Raw genomic sequence first — 20,066 nt, 5'->3', positions numbered from 1 at the left:
CGATGAGAGAGAAACATCGATCAGCTGCCTCTTGCACATCTCCTACTGGGGATGTGCCCGCAACCCAGGTACATGCCCTTGACCGGAATCGAACCTGGGACCTTTCAGTCCAGAGGCCGACGCTCTATCCACTGAGCCAAACCGGTTTCGGCGTGTTCCATTTTTTTTTTTTAAAAAAGACCACATTCCGTGAGCTTCTACAGAAACAACCCCTCCCACCCCCCCGCAACACAACCCCTCGGCAGCTTCCCTCCCAGTAGCCGTGGGCCTGCCAGGAGCATTTATTGAGTGCCTGCTGTATGCCAGGGGCCTCGGCCCCTCTGCAGAGCAAGGCAGGCTGGGGCATCCCAGGCAGAGGGCACGGCGGAGGCGGGGCTGGGTGTGCCGGCTGCCCCCCCCCCGCTCCCCCCCCTTACTCGGCCGTGGTGGGGCCCCGGCAGAAGTTTCGGTTGTAGAAGTGGTGGTTGTCCCTGGTCAGGGCCACGCCCAGCTGGGCCCAGAAGCTGCTCTGGCCGCTGGGCTGTTGGGGCCAGAGGAGGACGCTCCGGCGGCAGAGGCGCTGGCGGAGCCGCACGTAGCGGGAGCGGTGGGCGTCGGGGCTCAGGATGGCCAGCACCACCACGTCCTTGCGGTCCTCCAGCAGGCGCTGCTGGGCCAGCAGGAAGCTGGCGCGCAGGAGGCCGCTGACGCGGTCCGTGTGGGCCAGCACGAACAGCGTCTTGCGGCTGCTGTAGACCGAGGCCCACAGGTTCTCGAAGAGCGTCTTGCCGGGCAGCCAGTCCCGCTCCTCCAGGCACAGGCGCAGCGCCCGGCGCCCGCGGCGCTCCTCCAGCCGCACCCGCAGCTCGTTGTACACCCAGTCGGCCACGGCGGCGTGCGTCTTGTCGAAGACCACGAAGGCGTCGTAGGACAGGGCGCCCGCGCCCCGCCGGTGCCCGCGCCGGGGCAGCCAGGCCAAGCCCAGGTGGAAGCAGTACCAGAGGTCCCAGCCGCACAGGTGCTGCAGCAGCGGCACGGCCACGCCCAGCGCCACCGCCAGCAGCGAGAGGCCGAAGCAGTCCCAGGACAGGGCCTCGTCCAGGCAGAGGCGCAGGTCCTGGGCGAAGATGCTACGGCCCTGCAGCTGGCCGGGGCTGCCGCACTTGACCTGGCTGGCCAGCCCGGGCACGGCCGCCTGCACCTGCAGCAGGAATTCCACGAAGGCCGCCCCGCAGGCGCAGTGCAGGGGGTTGGCGCTCACATCCAGGACCGTCAGGGCGGCCGCCACCCGGGCGCCGAACCACGAGGGGTCCAGCGTCCGGAGGGCGTTGCGGCTCAGGTTGAGCTCCCGCAGCTGCGTGGCCGGGGCGAAGAAGCCGAGGGCCACGAAGTTGATGCGGTTGCGGCTGACGTCCAGCCGCCGGAGCCCGCTGTCCGCCGGGAGGCTGCCGTTGGTCAGGGCCTTCAGCTGGTTTCCCGCCAGGTCCAGGCTCTCCAGCCGGGGCAGGAGGGTCAGGCTGCTCCAGTTGAAAAAGGCCAAGGAGTTGTCCCGGAGCCGCAGCCGCTGCAGGCTCCGGGGGAGGTGGCCCAGGTTGCGAGGCAGGACGGCGTGCAGGTGGTTCCGGGACAGGTCCAGGCTGGCCAGCCGGCTCAGGCCCTGGAAGAAGCGGAGGTAGAGGTCCCCCTCGTTCCACATGCGGTTGAGGGCGTTGCCGCTGAAGTCCAGGGCCCTGAGCGAGGCGCTGCGCAGCTCCGGGGACACCCGGCTGTGGATGGCGTTGTGTGCCAGGCTGAGGTAGCGCAGGCCGGGCAGCTGGGCCACGAAGCTGAAGTTGTGGCCCAGGCCCTGCATGCTGAAGGCCTGGCTGTTGTAGCTGAGGTCCAGGGCCCGCAGGCGGGGCAGCTCCGTGAACGAGCGGCCGTGGTACAGGTCCAGCTTGTTGTAGGACAGGTCCAGCACCTGCAGGCTGGTCAGCGGCACGAACTGGGACCCGTTGACCTGCGAGATGCTGTTGTAGCCCAGGCGCAGGCACTGGAGGCGCGACAGCCCGGCGAACATCTCCGGCTCGAGCGTCACCAGGTTGTTCCGCGACAGGTCCAAGGTGAAGCTGAGGTTCTTGCAGGTCGGCATGGAGTCCTCCCAGCCGGGGGCGTCCCCGGGATCCGGCGCGAGGTGCCCCGCGGGCCGCCGGCTCGCCGCCCCAGCGTCCGCCTCCCGCGTGGAGGCGTTGGGCCCCAGAGGCCCGCTGATGCGGTTGTTGGACAGGTCCACCCGGCGCAGGCTGGGGTAGGCCTGGAAGACGCTGAGCTGGGCCCGGTTGATGAAGTTCATCTGGAGCTTGAGGGTCTGCAGCACGGGCAGGCGGGCCAGCGGCCAGAGCGTGCGCTCGCTGAGCTCACGGAAGAAGATGCCGGTCATGTCCAGCACCTCCAGGGCGCGCAGCCGCCCGAAGGAGGGCGCCAGGGTCATGTGGGCGTAGGACACCCCCTTGTGGTAGTTGAAGGACAGGTTGAGTTTGCGCAGCCTCCGCAGGCCCTGGAAGGCCGTGGTGTTCTGGATGCAGTCGTACAGGAAGTTCTCGCTCAGGTCCAGCACGGAGAGGTTGCCCAGGCCCCGGAACCAGCGCGTGTCCAGGCCGGAGAGAGAGCTGTCGCTCAGCACCAGGCCTTGCAGGTGGCTCAGGTTGCTGAAGGTGTCGGGGTGCAGCTGGGGGAAGCCCGGGGGGCACTCCACGCAGGGGTTGCGGGCGTGGTCGCACCGGCGGCAGTTCCCGCCCACGTCCAGCACGCGCAGGGCGGTGAAGTTGGCCAGGTCCGCAGGCCCCAGGGAGACGATGCGGTTGTAGGACAGCAGCAGGGTGTGCAGGCCGGGGGGCAGGCCGCGGGGCACCGCCGTGAGGTTGTTGTACTTGAGCGACAGATGGGTGAGGTTGTGCAGGCCGAGGAGGGCGCCGGGGGCCACCCGCACGGCCCGGCCGCAGGGGTTCTGGTAGTAGCAGTTGCCGTCCATGTACAGGTGTGTCAGGGCGTGCAGGCCCCTGAAGCTGGCGGCGTCAATGACCAGGATGTTGGTGCGGCTCAGGGACAGGGTCCGGAGGGCGGGGGGCAGGGCGGGCACGGTGGTGATGTTGTTGTAGCTCAGGTTCAGCTCCTCCAGGGTGGGCACGGCCAGGAAGGTGTGGGGCTCGATGGTCATGTGGCAGGCCCAGTGCATGATGCTGAGGCTGCTGGGCGGGCAGTTCCACTTGAGGTTGAGACTCCGCAGGCCGGGCAGGTGGGCGAAGTCCGAGTTGTGGAGGTGGCGGATGCGGTTGCAGCTCAGGGAGAGCCGCGTGATGTTCCCACGGGGCGAGGACGCCGCGAAGTGGGGCACGGACGTCAGGAAGAGCCACTCGCAGTTGATGGAGTCGGGGGCCTGAAACTCACAGGGCAGGAAGGCGGGCAGGGCGCCCTGGGCCAGGGCCAGGGCCAGCACCTGGGCCTGAACCAGGAGAGACAGGGGCAGCGGGGCGCCATGGCAGGGGCCCTGTGGGGGGGAGGGGGCAGGCGGCCTGAGTACCAGCCCAGCTTCACCTCCCCACCCAGGTCACCGAGTCCTCCCCCCCGCCCAGGCCTCCCCAGGGAGGCTCCTGCCTCTCTGCCCACCCCCCTCCCGCCTCCAAGGCTCATGGGGAACCTGGACTTGGGTCGGGGACTCAGCCGTTGACGCAGAACTGCTTCTGAGACCCGGAACCCAGGCTCATGGTCTAGACTTTCACTCATAACCAAACCCCAGCTGCACCAGAGCCAGGCAGGCGCCCACAGGCCCCAGGCTCCCCCCGCTCTCCCTCCGTCCTCAGCCCATTTCTCTTCTCTCCTGAGCGTGGAGCCCCCTCCACCCTCCGCCTGCTGCTCCCCAACCCCTCCCTCTCCCTTTGGCCAAGACCCAGGCCGGAATGAGGGTCTCTCACTGGGGTCCAGGCCGGGGACCGTCCGGGGCCTGGGCTCTGGTGGGCACTGCCCAGCCCTTTCCCCAGTGCCCAGGAGCCCTGGACCTTCTGCAGGTCAGAGCCAGGCCTGGGCGCCCAGTTTGGCCTTAGTCCCTGGGCCACAGCGAGCCAGCCCTCGGCCTCAGCCTCCTCCTCCATGCAATGGGTTGGGGCCTCCTGCTCAGAGACGGGCTCTGCTCTGATGTCCTCAGGGCCCAGGGAGTGCTCCGGGGCCATGTGGGTGACAGCGGGTCCCCTACTGTCTGTGGCTGCCAAGCCCACCTCTCTCCCCACCCGGCCCCCCGGCCCTGGTCCCCGCTATCCCCTCCCCCGGGGTCAGGGTCGGGGGGAGAGGGCGGCGGTCCTACCATGACAAGGAGAGGGGGCTTGTCCAGAGGGTCTCTCTTAGCCAGTCCCTTCCCGCTGATTGCTGCCAGCAGAGGAAGTGAGAATTTCACAACCTCGTAGCCCCCTCCCTCCCATGGCTGGGGGGCCGTGCGATGAGTCAGGCCATTTGCATAGTCAGATGGCAGACAGGAGGCCCGCTCCTTCCTCTTTCACTCCCCTCCTCGCCCCCCCACCCCCTGCCCCGTCCCAACAAGGCCGCCCGTCCGTCCTGGGCCTCACACCTGTCTCCTGGGGGTCTTGGGAGACACGGGGCCCAAGCCCAGGCGACGCTCACCGAGGAACGGGCATTGGGGGCAGTGCCAGACCCCGCGGGCATGCCGACACCGTGCCAGGCCTCCCCTCTCACCCTCGCGCCCCACAGGCAGCACGCAGGCAGCGCCTCCTCCCTGCACCTGCCCTTCCTGGCCCGGCGGCCCGGCCGGCCCCAGAGGTCTTCGGGGCCTGGGGATGGGGAGCTGAGCCTCCCCAGGCTGCAGCTGCACCCCCAGCCTGCTACTCCCTCTAGGAGCAGGGCCTCCCCGTCTGCATCCCCCACATCCTGGTGCCGTTGAGCACAGCCCCGTGGCCGGGCTGCCGGACAGCCTGGCTCGGCCTCCCACGTCGGGCCCCAAGCCTCAGGGGGCCCCAGCCCCCCAGCCAGGCCCTTGGGCTCCACTTCAGGTCCGCCGGCACCTGCCCGTCGCCCGCCCTCTCTTGCCTAGACCAACGCCATCAGCCCCTCCTCACGGTGGCCGGCTTCTGTGCTCACACCCACGCCTGTTCCCGTGGCCCCAGGTCCCAGGAGGCCCCTCCTCGGCTCAGGCCCCTCCAGGACCCGTTCTGGAGCCAAAGCCACACCCACATCATGGCCAAGGCCCCGTCGGACCTGCCTCCCTGACCAGCTCCACCACCCCGGCCTCCCTGTGCGGGCCTGGCCACACCTGTGACGCTCCCGCCTGTGAACGGCCCGTTCCCTCTGCCCGGAACTCTTCTCTCAGATCCTCCGTCGCCTCCATGGGGGGGTGGGGGGGCCCGCATGTCTGTCTCCACTCACAGGCCGGCCTCTCAGCGGGGCCTCCCCTGCCTGTGCATAAACCTTCATCCTGGGCCGAGCCCCTTTTCTGGCTGTTTTTCTCTTTTGTAAGTTTTTACCGATTAACGTGCCATTTCTTTGCTTTTGCATCGTCTATTATATAGTCTGACTGCCCCGCTGGCACATCGGCTTCTGACTGCATCCCAGGGCCCACCCAGTGCCCAGCACACAGTAGGTGCTCTGCTTGTTGAGCCTGTGGCTGCTCAGCCCTCAGCTGGACAGAGAGGTCCTGAGTGATGATGAGTGAACGCAGAGGGCTTCTGCTGGGGGAGGCAGGGCGGGGCCCCTTCTGCAGGGTTGGACAGCCCTGAGCCCTCGCCCGGGCTGTGCCCACAGGAGAAAGGACAGTGCCAGGTCAGTGGCTGAACCCGCCGTCGACCCGGGTCCTCACCCCTGCATCCCCCGCTGAGTCCTCAGCCCCAGGGAACCTCTCCCGGGTCCCCTGGGACCAAAGACCCAGGCCCTCTCCCCTCCCAGCAGCCACCGTCTGCCTTGGGGGCAGAAACCAGGTCCCCGAGGTGGCCGGGGGCTGCCAGGGAAGCCTGTGCGTGCGTGCACACACACGACTGGACACGGCAAGATTTCAGACGCCCACACATACCCGCCATAGCCCAGCCCCACCGAGGCTGGGAAGACCAGTGGGCAGAGCTCCCCATGGGGCAGGCTGCGAATGCCCCCAGGGAGCCCCTCGTCCCACTGCCCCACCTGTGAATTTATTCCTCCTAAAGGGGCTGGCAGGCAGAGTTAAGGGTTTGAGAGGCGGGTCCCCTGCGCCACCAGGAAAGGGAAGTGGCTATAATTAGAGCTGTCCTTCCCAAGGCAGAGGAAGCCTCTGGCTCTGAAGGGGAGGAAGGGGCCGCTGGAGCAGGTGTGGGAGCAGATTCCCCCCGAGGCCTCCAGGGGAGCCAGCCCTGCCCACGCCTGGCCTGAGCCCTGGATTCATTCCCCGAGTGAAAGTCCTGTAAGAGTGCATGTGTGTCGTTTAAAGCCAGTAAGCTTGGCCTGCTGGTGTGGTTCAGTGGTTGAGCATCGACCTATGAACCAGGAGGCCAGGGTTCGATTCCTGGTCGGGGCACATGCCCGAGTTGCAGGCTCAATCCCCAGTGGGGGGCATGCAGGAGGCAGCCGATCCATGATTCTCTCTCATCATGGATGTTTCAATCTCTCTCTCCCTCTCCCTCTTCCTTCCTCTCTTAAATCAACAAAAATATTTAAAGCCAGTGAGTTTGGGGAACTTAGAGCAGCCATAGGAAACCCACACACCCGGCCCCATGTCCCAGGGAGGTGCCGTCTCCCACGCTGAGCCCCTGGCCACCGGCGGACCCATCTGAGGCGCCCTCGCACCCACGGACAATCTCTCCTGACACCTTTCACGTTGGGGAGGAGCCGTTACATGCACAGGGCCCCCCAGTGCCCAGGGCCGGAGGTGCTCCCTCGGGCCAGACTCGGGTGTTGCTTTAAAAATACTTTATTCTTTAAAAAATACAGCATTCAACCATCTCATCCGCCATGACCCCCTGCCCGGCCCCGACGGACCCCACCCCTTGGGACCAAAGGGTTCCGGGCCGTGCCGGGACCCTGGTCTTAGTTCCCTTGGGGACCAAGTCCATGCCAGGCCCTGGAGACAGCCAAGCAGGGTCCCCGACACGCTGGGCACACAGAGGAGGGGCAGGGAGAGCAAGGGGGGAGGTCACAACGCCAGCCCAGTGGCCCTCGGAAGCGGCAAGAGGGGTCAGTCTCCAGCCCTCCTGCCCCAGAGCGACCCTGCCCCGGAGCCCGGACGGGAGGGCGGGCGGCGGTGAGGAGCGGGCGGCGGGCGGCCCCACAGTCCACCGGCCAGCGGGGCTCGGCCCGCCTCTAGCTGTCGTCCCCGTTCTCGCCGGGGCCGCGGATGAGGCGCTTGTGGCCACGCTTGCCGCCCGGGCCCTTGGGCTTGGCGAAGGCCTGCTTGAAGGCGTGCTGCTTGGGGTGCACCTCGTCGTACAGGAAGTCGGCCGTCAGCTCGGCCCCGTCGCCGATCTCAATCTGGGGGTGGGGCACGCAGTGTCACCCCACCGGTGCGGGCCCAGACTCCCCACCCCCGCTCCTGGGGCACCCCCTTGATCTCTCACACTCCAGCCTGGGGTCTCCTCCCAGACCCCCACCTGGACGGCCACCTCCAGGAACATGGAGGCCGGGGCCCACTGCTCTGCACACCCTGGTCACCCCGCCTTCCGGGCCCGGGGCAGGAGACACGGAGCCAGGGCTTGGGCCTGTCCCGGCCATCAGTCAACGGGGCAGCCCTGGACAGGGCCTCGGTCTCCCCAGCCATCCAACAGGCAGCAGCGGCCCTGTCCCTCCACCGTCCCGTCCCTCCCAGGCCCCGGGCGGAGGCGGGAGACGGCCTCGGGGTGACACGCAGGCGCCCACCTTCTTGGCGATCTCCAGCCGGAAGTCCTGCTCCACGGAGTCCAGGAGGCGGCTCTTGCAGCTGGAGTAGAGCATGCGCTCCCGGATGCTGCACTTGTAGCCCGGCATCGAGTAGATGAACACTGGAGCCCGGGGCGAGAGGGGTGAACGGGCGGGCCCCCCGCTCCGCCCCGCCCCGCCCCGCCCCCCGCTCCGCCCCGCCCCGCCCCACCCCGCCCGGGGGCCCCCTGTGCCACTCACCCACAGACTCGAGGGGGTCGCCCTCATGGGTGTGCCTGTAGAGGAAGAAGTGGTAGCGGGCGGCCTCTCGGGGCACCCGAGAGGGCAGCTGGGCCACGTCCGTGGGCTCCGTGTGCACCAGCTCGATCGTCTCCCGCTCCAAGTCCAGCTTCTGCCGAGGGCAGGGGGATGCGAGGGCACTGGGTGAGGCAGGGCCCAGGCCCACCCGCCCGGCGAGCTCCCGAGGCGGGAGGGTGGCGGGCAGGCGCTCCCTCTGCTGGGACGTCCCTCCCCGCGGCCCCCGCCATGGAGGTCCCGGCCCTAACTCCCCGGGAAAGCTCTGCTGGAAGAGGTCCCCCCAGGCCCATGGACAGGACCAGCCCACCCTCAGATGCCAGCCGCTGGGGGGGGCCGTGTCTTGAAAAGGAGGAGCCATTTGGCTCTAGAGGGGGCGGCCTGGACCACAGGGGCCAACGGGCTGCCTGGGGGATGGGGGTGAGGCGGAGTCTGGGACAGGAAGGGGCTGAGAGCCAGGAGTCAGTGGAGCCCCATGTGTACCGTGAGCGGGCGGAGAGAGGGAGGGACTGTCCCAGGCCCCCCGCCCATGAGCAGGGACAGGCAGGGAACAGCGCATCCATGACACACGGCAGCTGCACCCAAATGGGAACAGGTAGGGGCGGGGGTGGGGCAGGCAGGTGTTCCCGCCGGCACACGGGTGGGCTGCGTGGGCAGGCCGGGGACCTGGGTGTGCACGCTTGCACATGTGTGCGGGCAGGCGGGGGCAGGGCTGGGGTGGGGGCTGAGCGTCGCGGGTCCGGGCAGGGAGCGCACCCACCAGCTGGATGTAGTTGATCGTCTTCTGCCGGAGCTGCTGCAGCGCCCGCTGGGCCTCCGGCTGCAGGGGGAAGGCGAGGCCCTGCAGGGTCTGGTGCTTGCTCTCCACGCTGATCTCTGTCTTCACCTGGGGGCAGCGATCGGTGAGCGAGGCCTCACCTGCCGAGCCTGACTGCGGCCAGCCGAGCACAGGCCTGGCGTGGCCTGGAGCCCCCGACCCCAGCGCACCCACCTCGTTGATGCGGATCTGCTGCAGCTCCCTCTCGGCCGAGGTCAGCGGGGCGGGCGCCGCACAGGACGACAGGTGCTTCTGGTACCCGGCCAAGGAGAGGTCGTCCTGCCGCGGACGCAGAGGCGGAAGTGGGCGCCTCGGGCGGGCTGCCAGGAGCCCTTGAGCACCCAGCCCTCCCACTCATGCCCCAGCCCGGTGCCCACTCGCTCTGTGCCCCTGATCCGCCCCGTCCTCTGAGGCCTGTGGCCCTGGCTCGGAGGGTCCAGCGGGGGCATTACCTTCGCCGTCCCGAAGAGCTCGTCCTTGACGTGGCCGCCGCCGAACTCCTTCTTCACCGTGGCCCGCGTGGCCGCGTACAGCATCTTCAGCCGCACCTGAGCGGCGGGGGACTAGCGTGAGACCCCTCCAGGCCGGGCTGTCTCTCCAGCAGCAGGTCACCCCCCCCCCCCCCCCCCCCCGGTGCCCACACCCCCGGCAGAGGGCGCCGCGGGGCGGCTCGGAGGCAGTGGGGCGGCTCGGACAGCAGGGGGAGCCCTTGCCCAGCTCAACCTCTGACTCCCAGAGCCGGCGGATATGGCCAGGAGGCTGCAGGCGACCCCAGGGCCTGGTCCCTTCAGCCGCTCTGGAGCAGGTCCCGATGTGCACCCCCCCCCCCCCCCCCCCGCCGCCAGGGATCGACCTTGTCTCGCTCAGACCCCGTGTCCCCTCCCCCCGACCTCGGGACTGGGCAGGGCCCCCGGACTCACCGGGGAGTTGTCAGGCGACCAGGCGAGGAACAGCCACTCGAAGCCCTGGGCGTTCTTGGAGTCCAGGCGGTAGAGCAGGTAGCAGGGCTGCTGGGCGTCCAGGAGTGGCAGCACCGCCCGGTCGTAGTCCTGCTCCCAGCTGCCCACCGGCTCCCGCGACGCACCCAGCGTGAGCTGCTCTGGGGGCAGAGGCCGGGTGAGCCCAGTCCCACCCCCACCCCCACCCCCGCCTGGTCCTCCAGCCTCTGGCCACCCTCCCCACCTTCCCTGGAGCCCCCAGTCCCTGAAGGGCGAGGCTGTGACGGAAGCACAAGGGGGTGAGCGACCAAGCTGCCCACCAGGGTCTGCTCCCGCCGCACACGCACGGAGACGGCCGAGGTGATGCCCGCACAGGTCTGGGCACAATCACAGGAAGACACACAGACGCGTGCCCACGGCCACCGGCCACCAGCTCGCTGCTCCATCCGCGCCCCCGCCCCCCGCACAGCCTCTCAGGACAGATGTGCTCAGGGGGCGGGCTCACAGCCCCAGCCCACGGGGCAAGGGGACAATCACGCCCTGGCCAGGGGTCCCGGCACCGGCTACCAGGCCCCTGATGGGGGCAAGGGCCCCAAATGCCAGGCCCAGCAGCCCAGCCTGCCCTCCCGCAACTCGGAGGGGGCCCGGCTCGGAAGCCAGGGTCGCAGGCTGAGTCGGCCGACAGCACTGCCAGCGCCCTTCCCTATGCTGCCCCCATCTTCATGCCGGGAGTTTTACGTAAAAAGGGGAGTTCCTGGTTTCTCTAGAAAACTTGGGAGTGGGCCACACTCAGGTGGAGACGGCAGTGGCTGCCCGTCGGGGGGCCTGGACCCTCCGGGGCACGCGCAGCTGCCCCACCACTGCAGGCGGGACTGGGACGGGACGCCCCCCCCGCCCCCCCAGTCCTCCATCTGGGCAGACCCTGCTTTGAGTCAATTCAATGCATGAAAAGCCATCTGGGCACCAAGCCCGTTTTGGGGGACCCCCCTAAGGGCTCGCTAATGCAGGGCTGGGAGGCCCTGCAGGGCGAGGGGCAGCCCACTCCCAGTCCCAGAGTCTTCCTCTCATCTCCGGGGACAGGCCCTCAGCACAGACGGGCGGGGAGCGGAGGAGAGGAGCCCTCTGTTCTGGCACCACAAGCGTCATCTACTCCTCTGCCTCCTCAAACCCTCCCCCCTCCGGCCTCAGCTCAAACTCTCCCCGGCCCCCCGCATAAGCTCATGTCCCCAGGTGCAGGCCAAGGCCCAGCCAAGCCCAGAACCCACCCACTGCACCTCAGAGTCCTTCTCCCTCTGCGGGGCATTTTTTGAGGCTTCTCCGTAGGACTCCCCCTGGCCAGCAGCCACGCCGGTCTCGGCCTGCCAGCCACCGATGGACGTGAGTGGCACTGGCCACATGGGGCAGGGCCTGGCCTGGCTTGTTCCCTGCCCCCTGCCCAGCCCATTTCTCCCGGCACAGCCTGTGGGGGGCGGGGCGGGGGGCGCGGGGCAGGACCCCGGGCCAGGCCCGCCCTGCTACCCCTCAGCTTCGGTTTCCTGCTGTTTAACGGGGTAACGACCACGCCGCCTCCAGCACTTTCTACAGGTCCCTCACGTTCCCAGCTGGGGAAACTGAGGCCCTGAGCGGGCTGGAGGTCAGTGTCCCCACCTCCCAGGGAAGCAGCGAGTCCAGCGCCCGGCCTCCGTCCCTGCTCCCAGGGGGCACTCACCATCCTCAATGACGACTTTGATGAGCCGGACGGAGCCGGCCCGCGCCTTGGCGAAGAATTCCCTCAGCTGCTCGGTGGCTACAAGCACAAGAAACATGGTGGGGATGAGCGGCGGTGGGCAGGGTGGCAGGGACACGGGCAGGGACACGGGCAGGGCCTGCTCCGTCCTGCGGGGTCTGGTGGCTGAGCGGGGAGCGGGTTAAATACAGCCCTCCATGTGACCGGGAACCCGAGCTGACTGAACATAAGCTCCCAAATTTAGCCAGCAGAGGTGGCGGGTGAGTGGCCGCCTGGCTGGAGGCGCTCTGGTGACAGGGCAGCGGGGACGGGACAGCCCATCGGGGAGGGGGCGGGCTCTGGGGCAGGCCAGGCCGGTGGGAGGAAGGCCAGCGCCGAGCTGGGCAGGGAGACACTCAGTACTGTCCTAACCACAGACAGAAACACGTGGACAGTTCCCCGGTGACCACTATGCCCACTGACACACACGTGTGTACATGCACATGTTGCATGTAGCAACAAACAGGTACATACTCAGCCCAGCATGTGAACGTAACACGTCAACACGTGCAGGTGGCAGAGGAGTGTGAATGCTAACACCCCCGTCCACGAGCACACGCTCAGCTGGTCTAACACAAATGGACACACGTGTTTTAGACTCGCACACACACACCCAGCCACCATACCTGGGGTTCTAACACACACACACACACACACACACACACACACACAAATGGCAGACACAGAGCTTGGCGAAGACACGTTTGCAGGCAAAGGATGTATAAAGGCTACACAGACCCACACAGGCATGCGCAGACACAGGGAGGCAACCAGCTCCCACCCCCAGGCAGTCTGGAAGGCTTCATGGAGGAGGAGGAACTCCTCAAAACAGACTCTGTCTTGGTCCTTGGACCACCGAGCTGGGAGGTGACAGCCAATGACTGGGGACCCGAGTGCAGAGGTGAGGGTCGTGGTCGGAGCTAGGAACCGTGGGACATCACAGACCCACTGTGGTTCAGGGAGAAACCCAGGTCCGAGCGGTCTCTGGGTGCACAGGGCCAGCCAGCATGACCTTGAGGCTCTGCAGAGGTCAGGGGAATTCTGCAGGAACACAGCTGGAGGGCTGAGGTCAGAGAGTATTTATAGGGCCCAGCTCGGGGGCAAGGGGGGGCCTTTAGGAAACACACTCTGGTCACGTCCTCAGGTGCCCCTCACGCAGGGCGACCTGAGCCTGAGACCGGGCTGGGCACCACCCTCAAGGCCACTGGGTGGACAGGTCCCAGCTGAGCCCGCGGGTCCTTGGTGCTCAGGGCAGCACGACACGAAGACAGCCCCACGGGACCAGGCAGAGCGACCCACCTGCAGAGCCCGAGCAGGTCCCTGATGAAGACCTGGCCTCTGGGGTGCCACCTTTCCCGTCGCTGTATGTGACCCCTGACCTCACTGCACCTCAAACTCTTCCATAATGTGGGGCTCAGCCTCCCCCACGCGGAGCCCGTGGTGAGGAGTAAGCGGGAGAAAGTGCTCCGTGGGGGGCCCCCACTAGTAACACACTCACTGTCTCACTAATGGCCGCCGGGCGCCGTGCGGTGCGAGGGAGGGCCACCGCGCAGCTCTCCCAAAGGGGGCGGACACGTCCCTTCCAGTGTTTCTAGGGCAGTGACACCCCAGAAGGGGAAGAGACAACCCCCCATCCTCCTCAGCCACCATCAATAATCGAGAGGCCTGGGACACCCGAGCCTCTCATCAAAGATTCATGCCCCCTGCCCCACCCCCTGCCTTGCCCACCCCCCACCTGGGAGCCTCCGGTTACAGGTCCCTCCCCTGCCCTGATCTGAGGTCAGCAGATTCACACCTATGGCCAGGGCAGGGCCAACTTTCTTCCCACCTCCCCGGGCAGGGCCGGCAATGAGGGGTGGGCTGCTCACAGGCAGGAGGAAATGAGAGAGTGCGGTGGGGCCCCGGCCACAGGACTGTCAGCCTGGAGCTCAGAGGAGGAACCCTCGCTTCCGATTCCCGCCCCCCCTCCCTCCGTTGGGGCAGCAGCAATGACCAGGCAAAGGGGAAGGAAGGGACAGCGGGCAACTGTTCTCTCCAGTGGGGCTGAGTCACCAGCAGGCTGGACGCCTCCCCAGGAGAGGCTGGCCCACCTGGGGGGTGGCTGGCCCTGACCCAGGCCCGGGCCTGCTGTCCTGTGGGACGGGGCCAGGGAAACCCTCAGGGCTGTCTGGCCAGCAAGTGGCCACAACCACAAGCCGAGATCCAGGCAGGCGGTCAGGCTGGTCGATGGTGGCCCTGGGGAGGGTGGGGGTGGGGGGGAATCCTAGTGCAGTGGGAAGAGTGGCTGATGGCCAAACCACAGGCTCCCTGGGCAGGCAGTCTGCACCTTCTGCACAGGCCAGGCAGCGGCCCAGGCCAGTGGAGGGGGACACTGAGGCCCAGGTAGGGTCAGGACACCTGGCTCCTGGCCACGGCCTCTCTCTCAGCCTGTCCAAGGAGGAACGGGGGCCCTTGGAGGAAGGGGGTGATGCTGGTCTGGAGGAGCTTGGGCTTGGGGGGAGCTGGCCTGGAGTCTCCAGGGCCAAGACCTTCCCCCCACAAACCCCATACTTGGACCCTCTTCTATGTTCCCAACCTGGAACTGGAACCATCCAAGCCTGGCCCCGGCAGACTCAGATCAGAGTGGAAAATGGAGGGGACCTGAGGTCAAGGTCAGACCGGCCACTCTCCCATCCCACTCTGAGGGCCCTGTCCGGGGTCCCCAGCCTAGCTCGCAGGAGTGTGGGAGGAGCCAGAGGTCAGGACCCCCTCCTCAGACAGACACAAACCCATACAAGCCATACACAGATACACCCGGTACATGCATCCATGGTAACAAGTGCACACCGAGACGCACCCAGATTGTGCACACAGACACCCACAGACGTGCACAGTCACGAAACACTGATGTCTACAGATGGTCCCATGTTACTGTGTCCATTCAACCAGCCACTAGTGGATGTGCACCCCGGTGGGCGCACACGGGGCTGCACACACAAGGCAAGTGAACATGCGTGCACCCTCCCCCAGATGTGCGCATCCGGTGCACCCACCCCCAGAGAGGCACACAGACCCATAGATGGGCACACACAGGCACATCCACGCCCCGAGGGCACACACAACACGGAAACTTCCGCCCCAGCTGGGTACCTACATGCACACCCACTCCCAACTCTGCACAGCGAGTCCCCCTCCCCCAGATGTGCCACCCCAGGCGATGCGCGGCTGCCAAAGAGAACAGGAAGCTTCCCCGCGCTGGTGCCCGGGAGGAGACGGGAGCCGGAGCCGGGGAGGGGGCGCAGCGGCGGGTGGAGACCCTCTGCCCCCAGCCCGCCCGCCATCCGCCCTCACCGTGGATGCCCGTCTGGTGCGCCATGGCTCCGTGCCCTGCTCCGCCCGCGCCCTCGGAGCCCTCGGCTCGGCCCTGGCTCCGCTCCGCTGGCTCGGACCCGGAGGAGGAGGAGGAGGAGGATGTGGCGGGGGCCGCCCAGCTCGCGCTGCTTCCCGGGCGGTGTCGCAGGACCCGCCCCCAGCAAGCCCCGCCCCCAGGGCGCGGCCGGGAGGGGGCGGGGACTAGAGCCGCGCGTGCGCACAGGCCACTCCTTGTTCCGGGTGGGCGTCGGGCGCGGAGCCGGCGGGCGTGTCCGCGCGCATGCGTGATCCAGCCTCCGTGGGCGGCGGGGAAGGGTCCTGCTCCGTGAGTGTGTGTGCGCGTGCGCGAGCCTATGCACCCCCCCTCCCCCCCGCCCCGGGCCAGCTGGGTTTGCAAGCCGGGAGGCGTCCGCAGGTCCCCCCACTTGTGGCCGGGAAAGGGGTCCGCATGTGGATGGGCGTGCGTGCGTGTGTGTGTTTGCGCGGCATCCCTGGCCCGGAGACCTTGCCTGAGCGCCTCCTGCGGGGACTGGGCACCAACAGGCAGCCAGCATGTGAGGGGCCGCTAGGAAGAAGCGACACCTGGAGGTCCCCCTGTCAGAGCGGGCTGTTCTCCTCCGGGGGACCTGCGGGTGCAAAGGCCCAGGGGTTGGGGGAGGATAGAGCTTGGTGAGCCTGAGACACTGCCAGCTCCTAACGAACTGGTCAGCGCCCAGCAGCCTGGCCTGGTCTGACACCAGCCCCTGGGATGAGTCTAGGACCATCATGGGTCCAGTCAGAGGTCATGGTAGGTGCTCAGTGAGGGTGGCTGGGCTGCAGCGAGGAACCAGCTTTTTGCTTTTGCTTAACTGTGACCATATTTTGTGTTTCGGGCACATGTGGCTGAGTCCCCAATACAGGGGGGTGTCGGTTCTTCTCATCTCCATTCTGACAGTCCAGATGGTACGGTGTCTCCCTCCCTCCCCCTCAGGCAAAGAAGCACAGTGTCCCGCAGACATTTTCCCTTTTTCTCAATAAAGTACAATCCTAATACAAATATAAACAAATTGCCCAGCTGGCGTGGCTCCGTGGTTGAGCATGGACCTATGAACCAGGTCACGGTTTGATTCCCAGTCAGGGCACATGACCGGATTGCAGGCTCGATCGCCAGGCTGGGGTGTGCAGGAGGCAGCCGATCCCTGATTCTCTCTCACCATTGATGTTTCTCTCTCTCTCTCCCTCTCCCTTCCTCTCTGAAATCAATAAAAATATATTAAAAAACAAATTGTGGCCTACATGCACCATGGGATTGACTCGAAGATTCTTTCCTCTTGCTGAATCCTCTCAACCAGGAGAGGGATGCCCCACCTGAACGGGGCAGGGCCCGGAGCTGGACCCATGTTCTCTGCACTTAATGTTACAGCCCTTGAGCGTCCAGGGATGACATGAGTTCCAGCCGCAAAAGGAAAGTATTCGCTCACCACACTAACAAGTCCGGGAGTCCATGCGTCAGGCGTGGCCGCATCTGGCTGTCCACGGTGACAGCTCCTCCCTCGGCTCCCTCCCCGGGGTGGGCTTGGCGCTCAGGAAAGCCCCTCCCCCAGGGCAGCCCCTGGAAACCCTACACCAGGAACATCAGCAGTGACCAAAGCAGTTTTCCTTTCTTTCTCTCTCCAGTCGTTTTTTTAGAAAAAGGCCCAGGACTGACTCTCCTTTGGCAGCGCAGGGCCCATCGCTAGAGACCACTGTTGTGGGAGGAGATGAGGGCTCTGCCCCGTCATGTGCCCCCCCCTGCCCCTCAACCTGGGGAGGGAGAGTGGACCTGGGTGGCGTGAAGTGAAGATTAAGGCCCTCTTCCCAGAACAAGGGTGACAGAGTGAAAGATAGACACCCAGACATGTCCTCTGTATCATCCAAGAAAAAACAAATAGCACTCCCCCGACCGCCCACGATGCTTGCTGTCATAGCTCCTACCACATTTGCGGTCAACATTTATCTCTGGGAAGGCAGTCTCGTCCCTGTGCCCCCAGCGCCCAGCAGGGCGCCTGGCAGTGGCTGAAACACCAAGCCTGCAGCGAGGAATCGGCATGTGGTTTAGGCATGTTGGCGGGGAGAGTCAGCGACCTGATGATGCTCAGTACCTGCCCGCTCAGGAGGGGGTCGAGGAGCCCACCTCTCACCCCTCACAGCCGCCCGGACGCAGGACCCTGACCCACCGTGGGAGGAAGGCCCCTGGCTGCCCAACTGCAGAACCGGGAGTGGACTGCCCTTTCATTGAGTCCTGTAGGCCCGCCCAGTGGCAGTTGGAACAAGTTCCCAGGGGCTGCTGCTGCTCTGCAACCACATGGCATTTTTTCTTTTTTATTCATTGATTTGAGAGAGAGAGGGAGCAATTGTCGTTCCACTACCTTATGCGTTCATCGGTTGATTCTTGTATATGCCTTGGCCGGGGATCAAACCCACAACCTTGGCGTACAGGATGCTGCTCTAACCAGCCGAGCTGCTCAGCCAGGGTGGCAGCCACATTTTGAGGAGCTTTCCTGCCTTCGAGGATGGTTTTCCGAGAGCATCCAAAGTTGGCGGGCAGCTGCTGAGCACCAGGGGGTACGAGGGGGAAAGGGGGGACAGGGGGGTCCTAGGACTGACTTAGACCAGCCTGATGTGCGAATTTGCTGAAAGCACCCGTGGAAGTCAGCCTCAAGACGCGGTAACCTCCCGGGAACGTGGCTCTCAAACTTGGGTCCTCCGGCCACCACCTCCCAACCCCGGCGGCGAGACTGACTCGGGCCATCCAGAAACTGCTCAGCAACACGCCAGGGGGTTGTTTTTAAAAAAGAGATGCAGGAGGTTTGTGACAGGGGATTGGCCTCACCTGATTGCAGGGCTGAGACGTCCCCATGAGACGGGCCAGGGAGCCAGGACAGGCAGAACAGGGAAACTGAGACAGCCGGCGGGACAGACTGGCCGAGCATTTGACAGCAGGTACAGGTCACCTCCCTAGTGATCACATCAAGGCCTCAGCTGTATTTCAGCTCCAGGCCCAGAAAAGCAGCAAAACCCAGTGGGCGAAGGCAAGACCAGCTGCAATGAGAACAGCCCTGCCCTGGCCCTCACCAATCAGTGACGACCTCGACCCTGAAAGGGCACAGCAGGAAGCGGATGAGTATTCATTCTGCTGAGACCTCCCCTAAGATCCGCCTGCAGGAGAGACGGAGCTCGGAGCTCGACACAAAGGACCAGGGCGGGCACTTCCTCTGGAACAGCCCCACCACTCCCTCTCCCCTCTTGCTCTCTCGCAGGCCAGGCGAGCATCTCCTGAACCCTCACGGACCTTGCGACCTGGGGAGCACTGGGCAGCGGCAGCTCGTCCCAGGCTAACGCCCTGACCCGTCTCGCAGAGAGCTAGGGCGGCCCCGCCTGGCTCTCCTGCTGCTTCTCCCTGCTAGGCCCTTCCTGTTCACGGTCCCTTGTCGTCACCAGGACTCGCGTTGTGACATCTTTCCTGCAGGAAGTCAAGAACCCACACACCACCTGCTGGCCTGAGGCAGACCCGCCAGGGGCCAGGTCCCCTTTCCGGTCACACCTCGACCAGCTGCCCGTTAGCAGGAGGCTCAGGGAAGTGCTGAGGTGGTTCCAGTCCAAGGCCAGAGGCCGAGAACCGTGCCCCAGGGCAGGAGCAGAGCTGCCCTCCCCTGCGTCCCTGTTCCAACCAGGCCCTCAGCCACGGGTGGTGCCTGCACCGGCGAGGGCCTCTTATTGACTCAGCCCGGTGGCAGGGAGGACCTGGGGGCCAGCCACGCTTCCTGAGGGGGAGCCCACAGGGACTGCGCTTGGCCAGCATCTCGGATGGGACAGGAGATTCGTTTTTTGGGGGGAAAAAATAGCTTTTTATTGATTTCAGAGAGGAAGGGAGAGGGAGAGAGAGACACATCAATGATGAGAGAGCATCATTGATCGACTCCCTCCTGCAGGCCCCCTATTGGGGATCGAACAGTAACCCAGGCATGTGCCCTGACCATGAACCCGTGACCTCCAGGTTCATAGGTCGATGCTCAACCACGGAGCCAGGCCGGCCGGGCAGGACAGGAGATTCTTACGCAATTTTGAGAACCACCGCCCCAAGGACCACGGGTGGTACCGCAGGCAATGAGGTCGGTACCACGTGTTCTGTGAGCTCTCTCAGAACCCAGCCTCCGCCACAGAGGCAGCTGATCTGCTGGGGAGGGAGGGAGAAGGGGAGGGGGCTGCTGAGAGACCCACCCCCTGCACACCAGGCCTTGCTCCCGTCCCAGGAACCCCTCTGAGGTGGTATAATTAGCCCCGTCTGACAGGTGAGGAGTCCGAGACGCAGAGGTTTACTAACTCGCCCAGCTCAGAAGGAGCAGCGTCCAGATCCAGACCCACAGCGTGGACTCCAAGTACCGCTGCCTGCCTCGGCCCGCCAGCTCGGCTCATGGGAACTGCAGGCGGGGACCGGGGCTGCCAGGGGCTGGAGGAAGGAGAGCCGAAGCTGAGCGGGGCCCCCGGGCGCCCAGAGACCCCTCCGGGCTTTACCCACCATGCGCACCGCCCCCAGCACTGCAGGCGGACAGAAGCGTCCCGGGGGGAAGTTCCACCACCCACGTCAAGCATGTGAAACTCCTGGCCGCCGGCTGTGACTTGGACATGCTCGACCCACGTGAACACTGCGCAAGGCCCTGGACTCACTCTCTGGAGAACGGGAAACCCAAGACAGGCACCGTGAGTCCTAACTGAGGTGACTATGGAAGAGCTGGCCCGGCCGCGTGGCTCCGTGGGTGAGCATCGACCTACGAGCCAGGAGGTCAGAGTTCCATTTCCCATCAGGGCACATGCCCGGGTCGTGGGCTTGATCCTCAGTAGAGGGCGTGCAGGAGGCAGCTGCTCAATGATTCTCTCTCGTCATTGATGTTTTTCTCTCTCCCTCCCTCTCCCCTTCCTCCCTGAAATCAATAAAAATATATTTTGAAAATAGATTTAAAAATGTGAGAGCGTGATCGTTGGGGAAGACCCGATAGACACCCAGTGTCATCCCTGTCATCGTCTGCTGGCGCACGAGATCCCACAG

At 65.8% G+C, this 20,066-nt stretch overlaps 1 protein-coding gene and 1 long non-coding RNA gene across 4 annotated transcripts; one reads left to right on the top strand and one right to left on the bottom strand.

Annotated features, from left to right (window-relative positions):
* Positions 1–259: 259 nt before the first annotated feature.
* LOC132215785 (twinfilin-2) lies at positions 260–15,299 on the bottom strand. 3 transcript variants are annotated; one of them, XM_059664583.1, is made up of 9 exons: positions 14,981–15,299; positions 11,594–11,671; positions 9,868–10,046; positions 9,400–9,495; positions 9,122–9,226; positions 8,891–9,016; positions 8,077–8,227; positions 7,837–7,958; positions 260–3,505 (listed from the first exon to the last, which is right to left on the bottom strand). In XM_059664583.1, exons 1-9 carry the CDS (start codon positions 15,003–15,005, stop codon positions 413–415), a joined length of 3,975 nt encoding a protein of 1,324 aa, XP_059520566.1. In that variant the 5' UTR covers positions 15,006–15,299; the 3' UTR covers positions 260–412. The 3 variants fall into 3 exon arrangements, with proteins under 3 accessions (XP_059520566.1, XP_059520564.1, XP_059520565.1); XM_059664582.1 differs by lacking the exon at positions 260–3,505 and adding an exon at positions 6,880–7,452 and having other exon boundaries at positions 14,981–15,148; XM_059664581.1 differs by lacking the exons at positions 7,837–7,958; positions 8,077–8,227; positions 8,891–9,016; ... (3 more) ...; positions 11,594–11,671; positions 14,981–15,299 and adding an exon at positions 4,316–4,667.
* Positions 15,300–15,490: 191 nt separating this feature from the next.
* LOC132215791 (uncharacterized) lies at positions 15,491–16,047 on the top strand. Its single transcript, XR_009448617.1, has 2 exons — positions 15,491–15,597; positions 15,889–16,047. It is a non-coding gene; the product is annotated as an uncharacterized LOC132215791 (long non-coding RNA).
* Positions 16,048–20,066: the final 4,019 nt, after the last annotated feature.

Source organism: Myotis daubentonii, chromosome 14 (genome assembly GCF_963259705.1).
Source record: "Myotis daubentonii chromosome 14, mMyoDau2.1, whole genome shotgun sequence".
Lineage (NCBI taxonomy): Eukaryota > Metazoa > Chordata > Mammalia > Chiroptera > Vespertilionidae > Myotis > Myotis daubentonii.
Note: the sequence above shows the minus strand (reverse complement) of the source record. Positions and strands in the feature narration are given on the sequence as shown.

Bases quoted from the DNA above. Each gene is read 5' to 3' on its own strand.
- LOC132215785 (XM_059664583.1), bottom strand. From the start codon at position 15,005: ATGGCGCACCAGACGGGCATCCACG. The intron at 11,672-14,980 runs GTGAGGGCGGAT...TTGTGCTTGTAG, and splicing joins GCACCAGACGGGCATCCACG to CCACCGAGCAGCTGAGGGAA. The intron at 7,959-8,076 runs GTGAGTGGCACA...CCCGGGCTCCAG, and splicing joins CGACCCCCTCGAGTCTGTGG to TGTTCATCTACTCGATGCCG.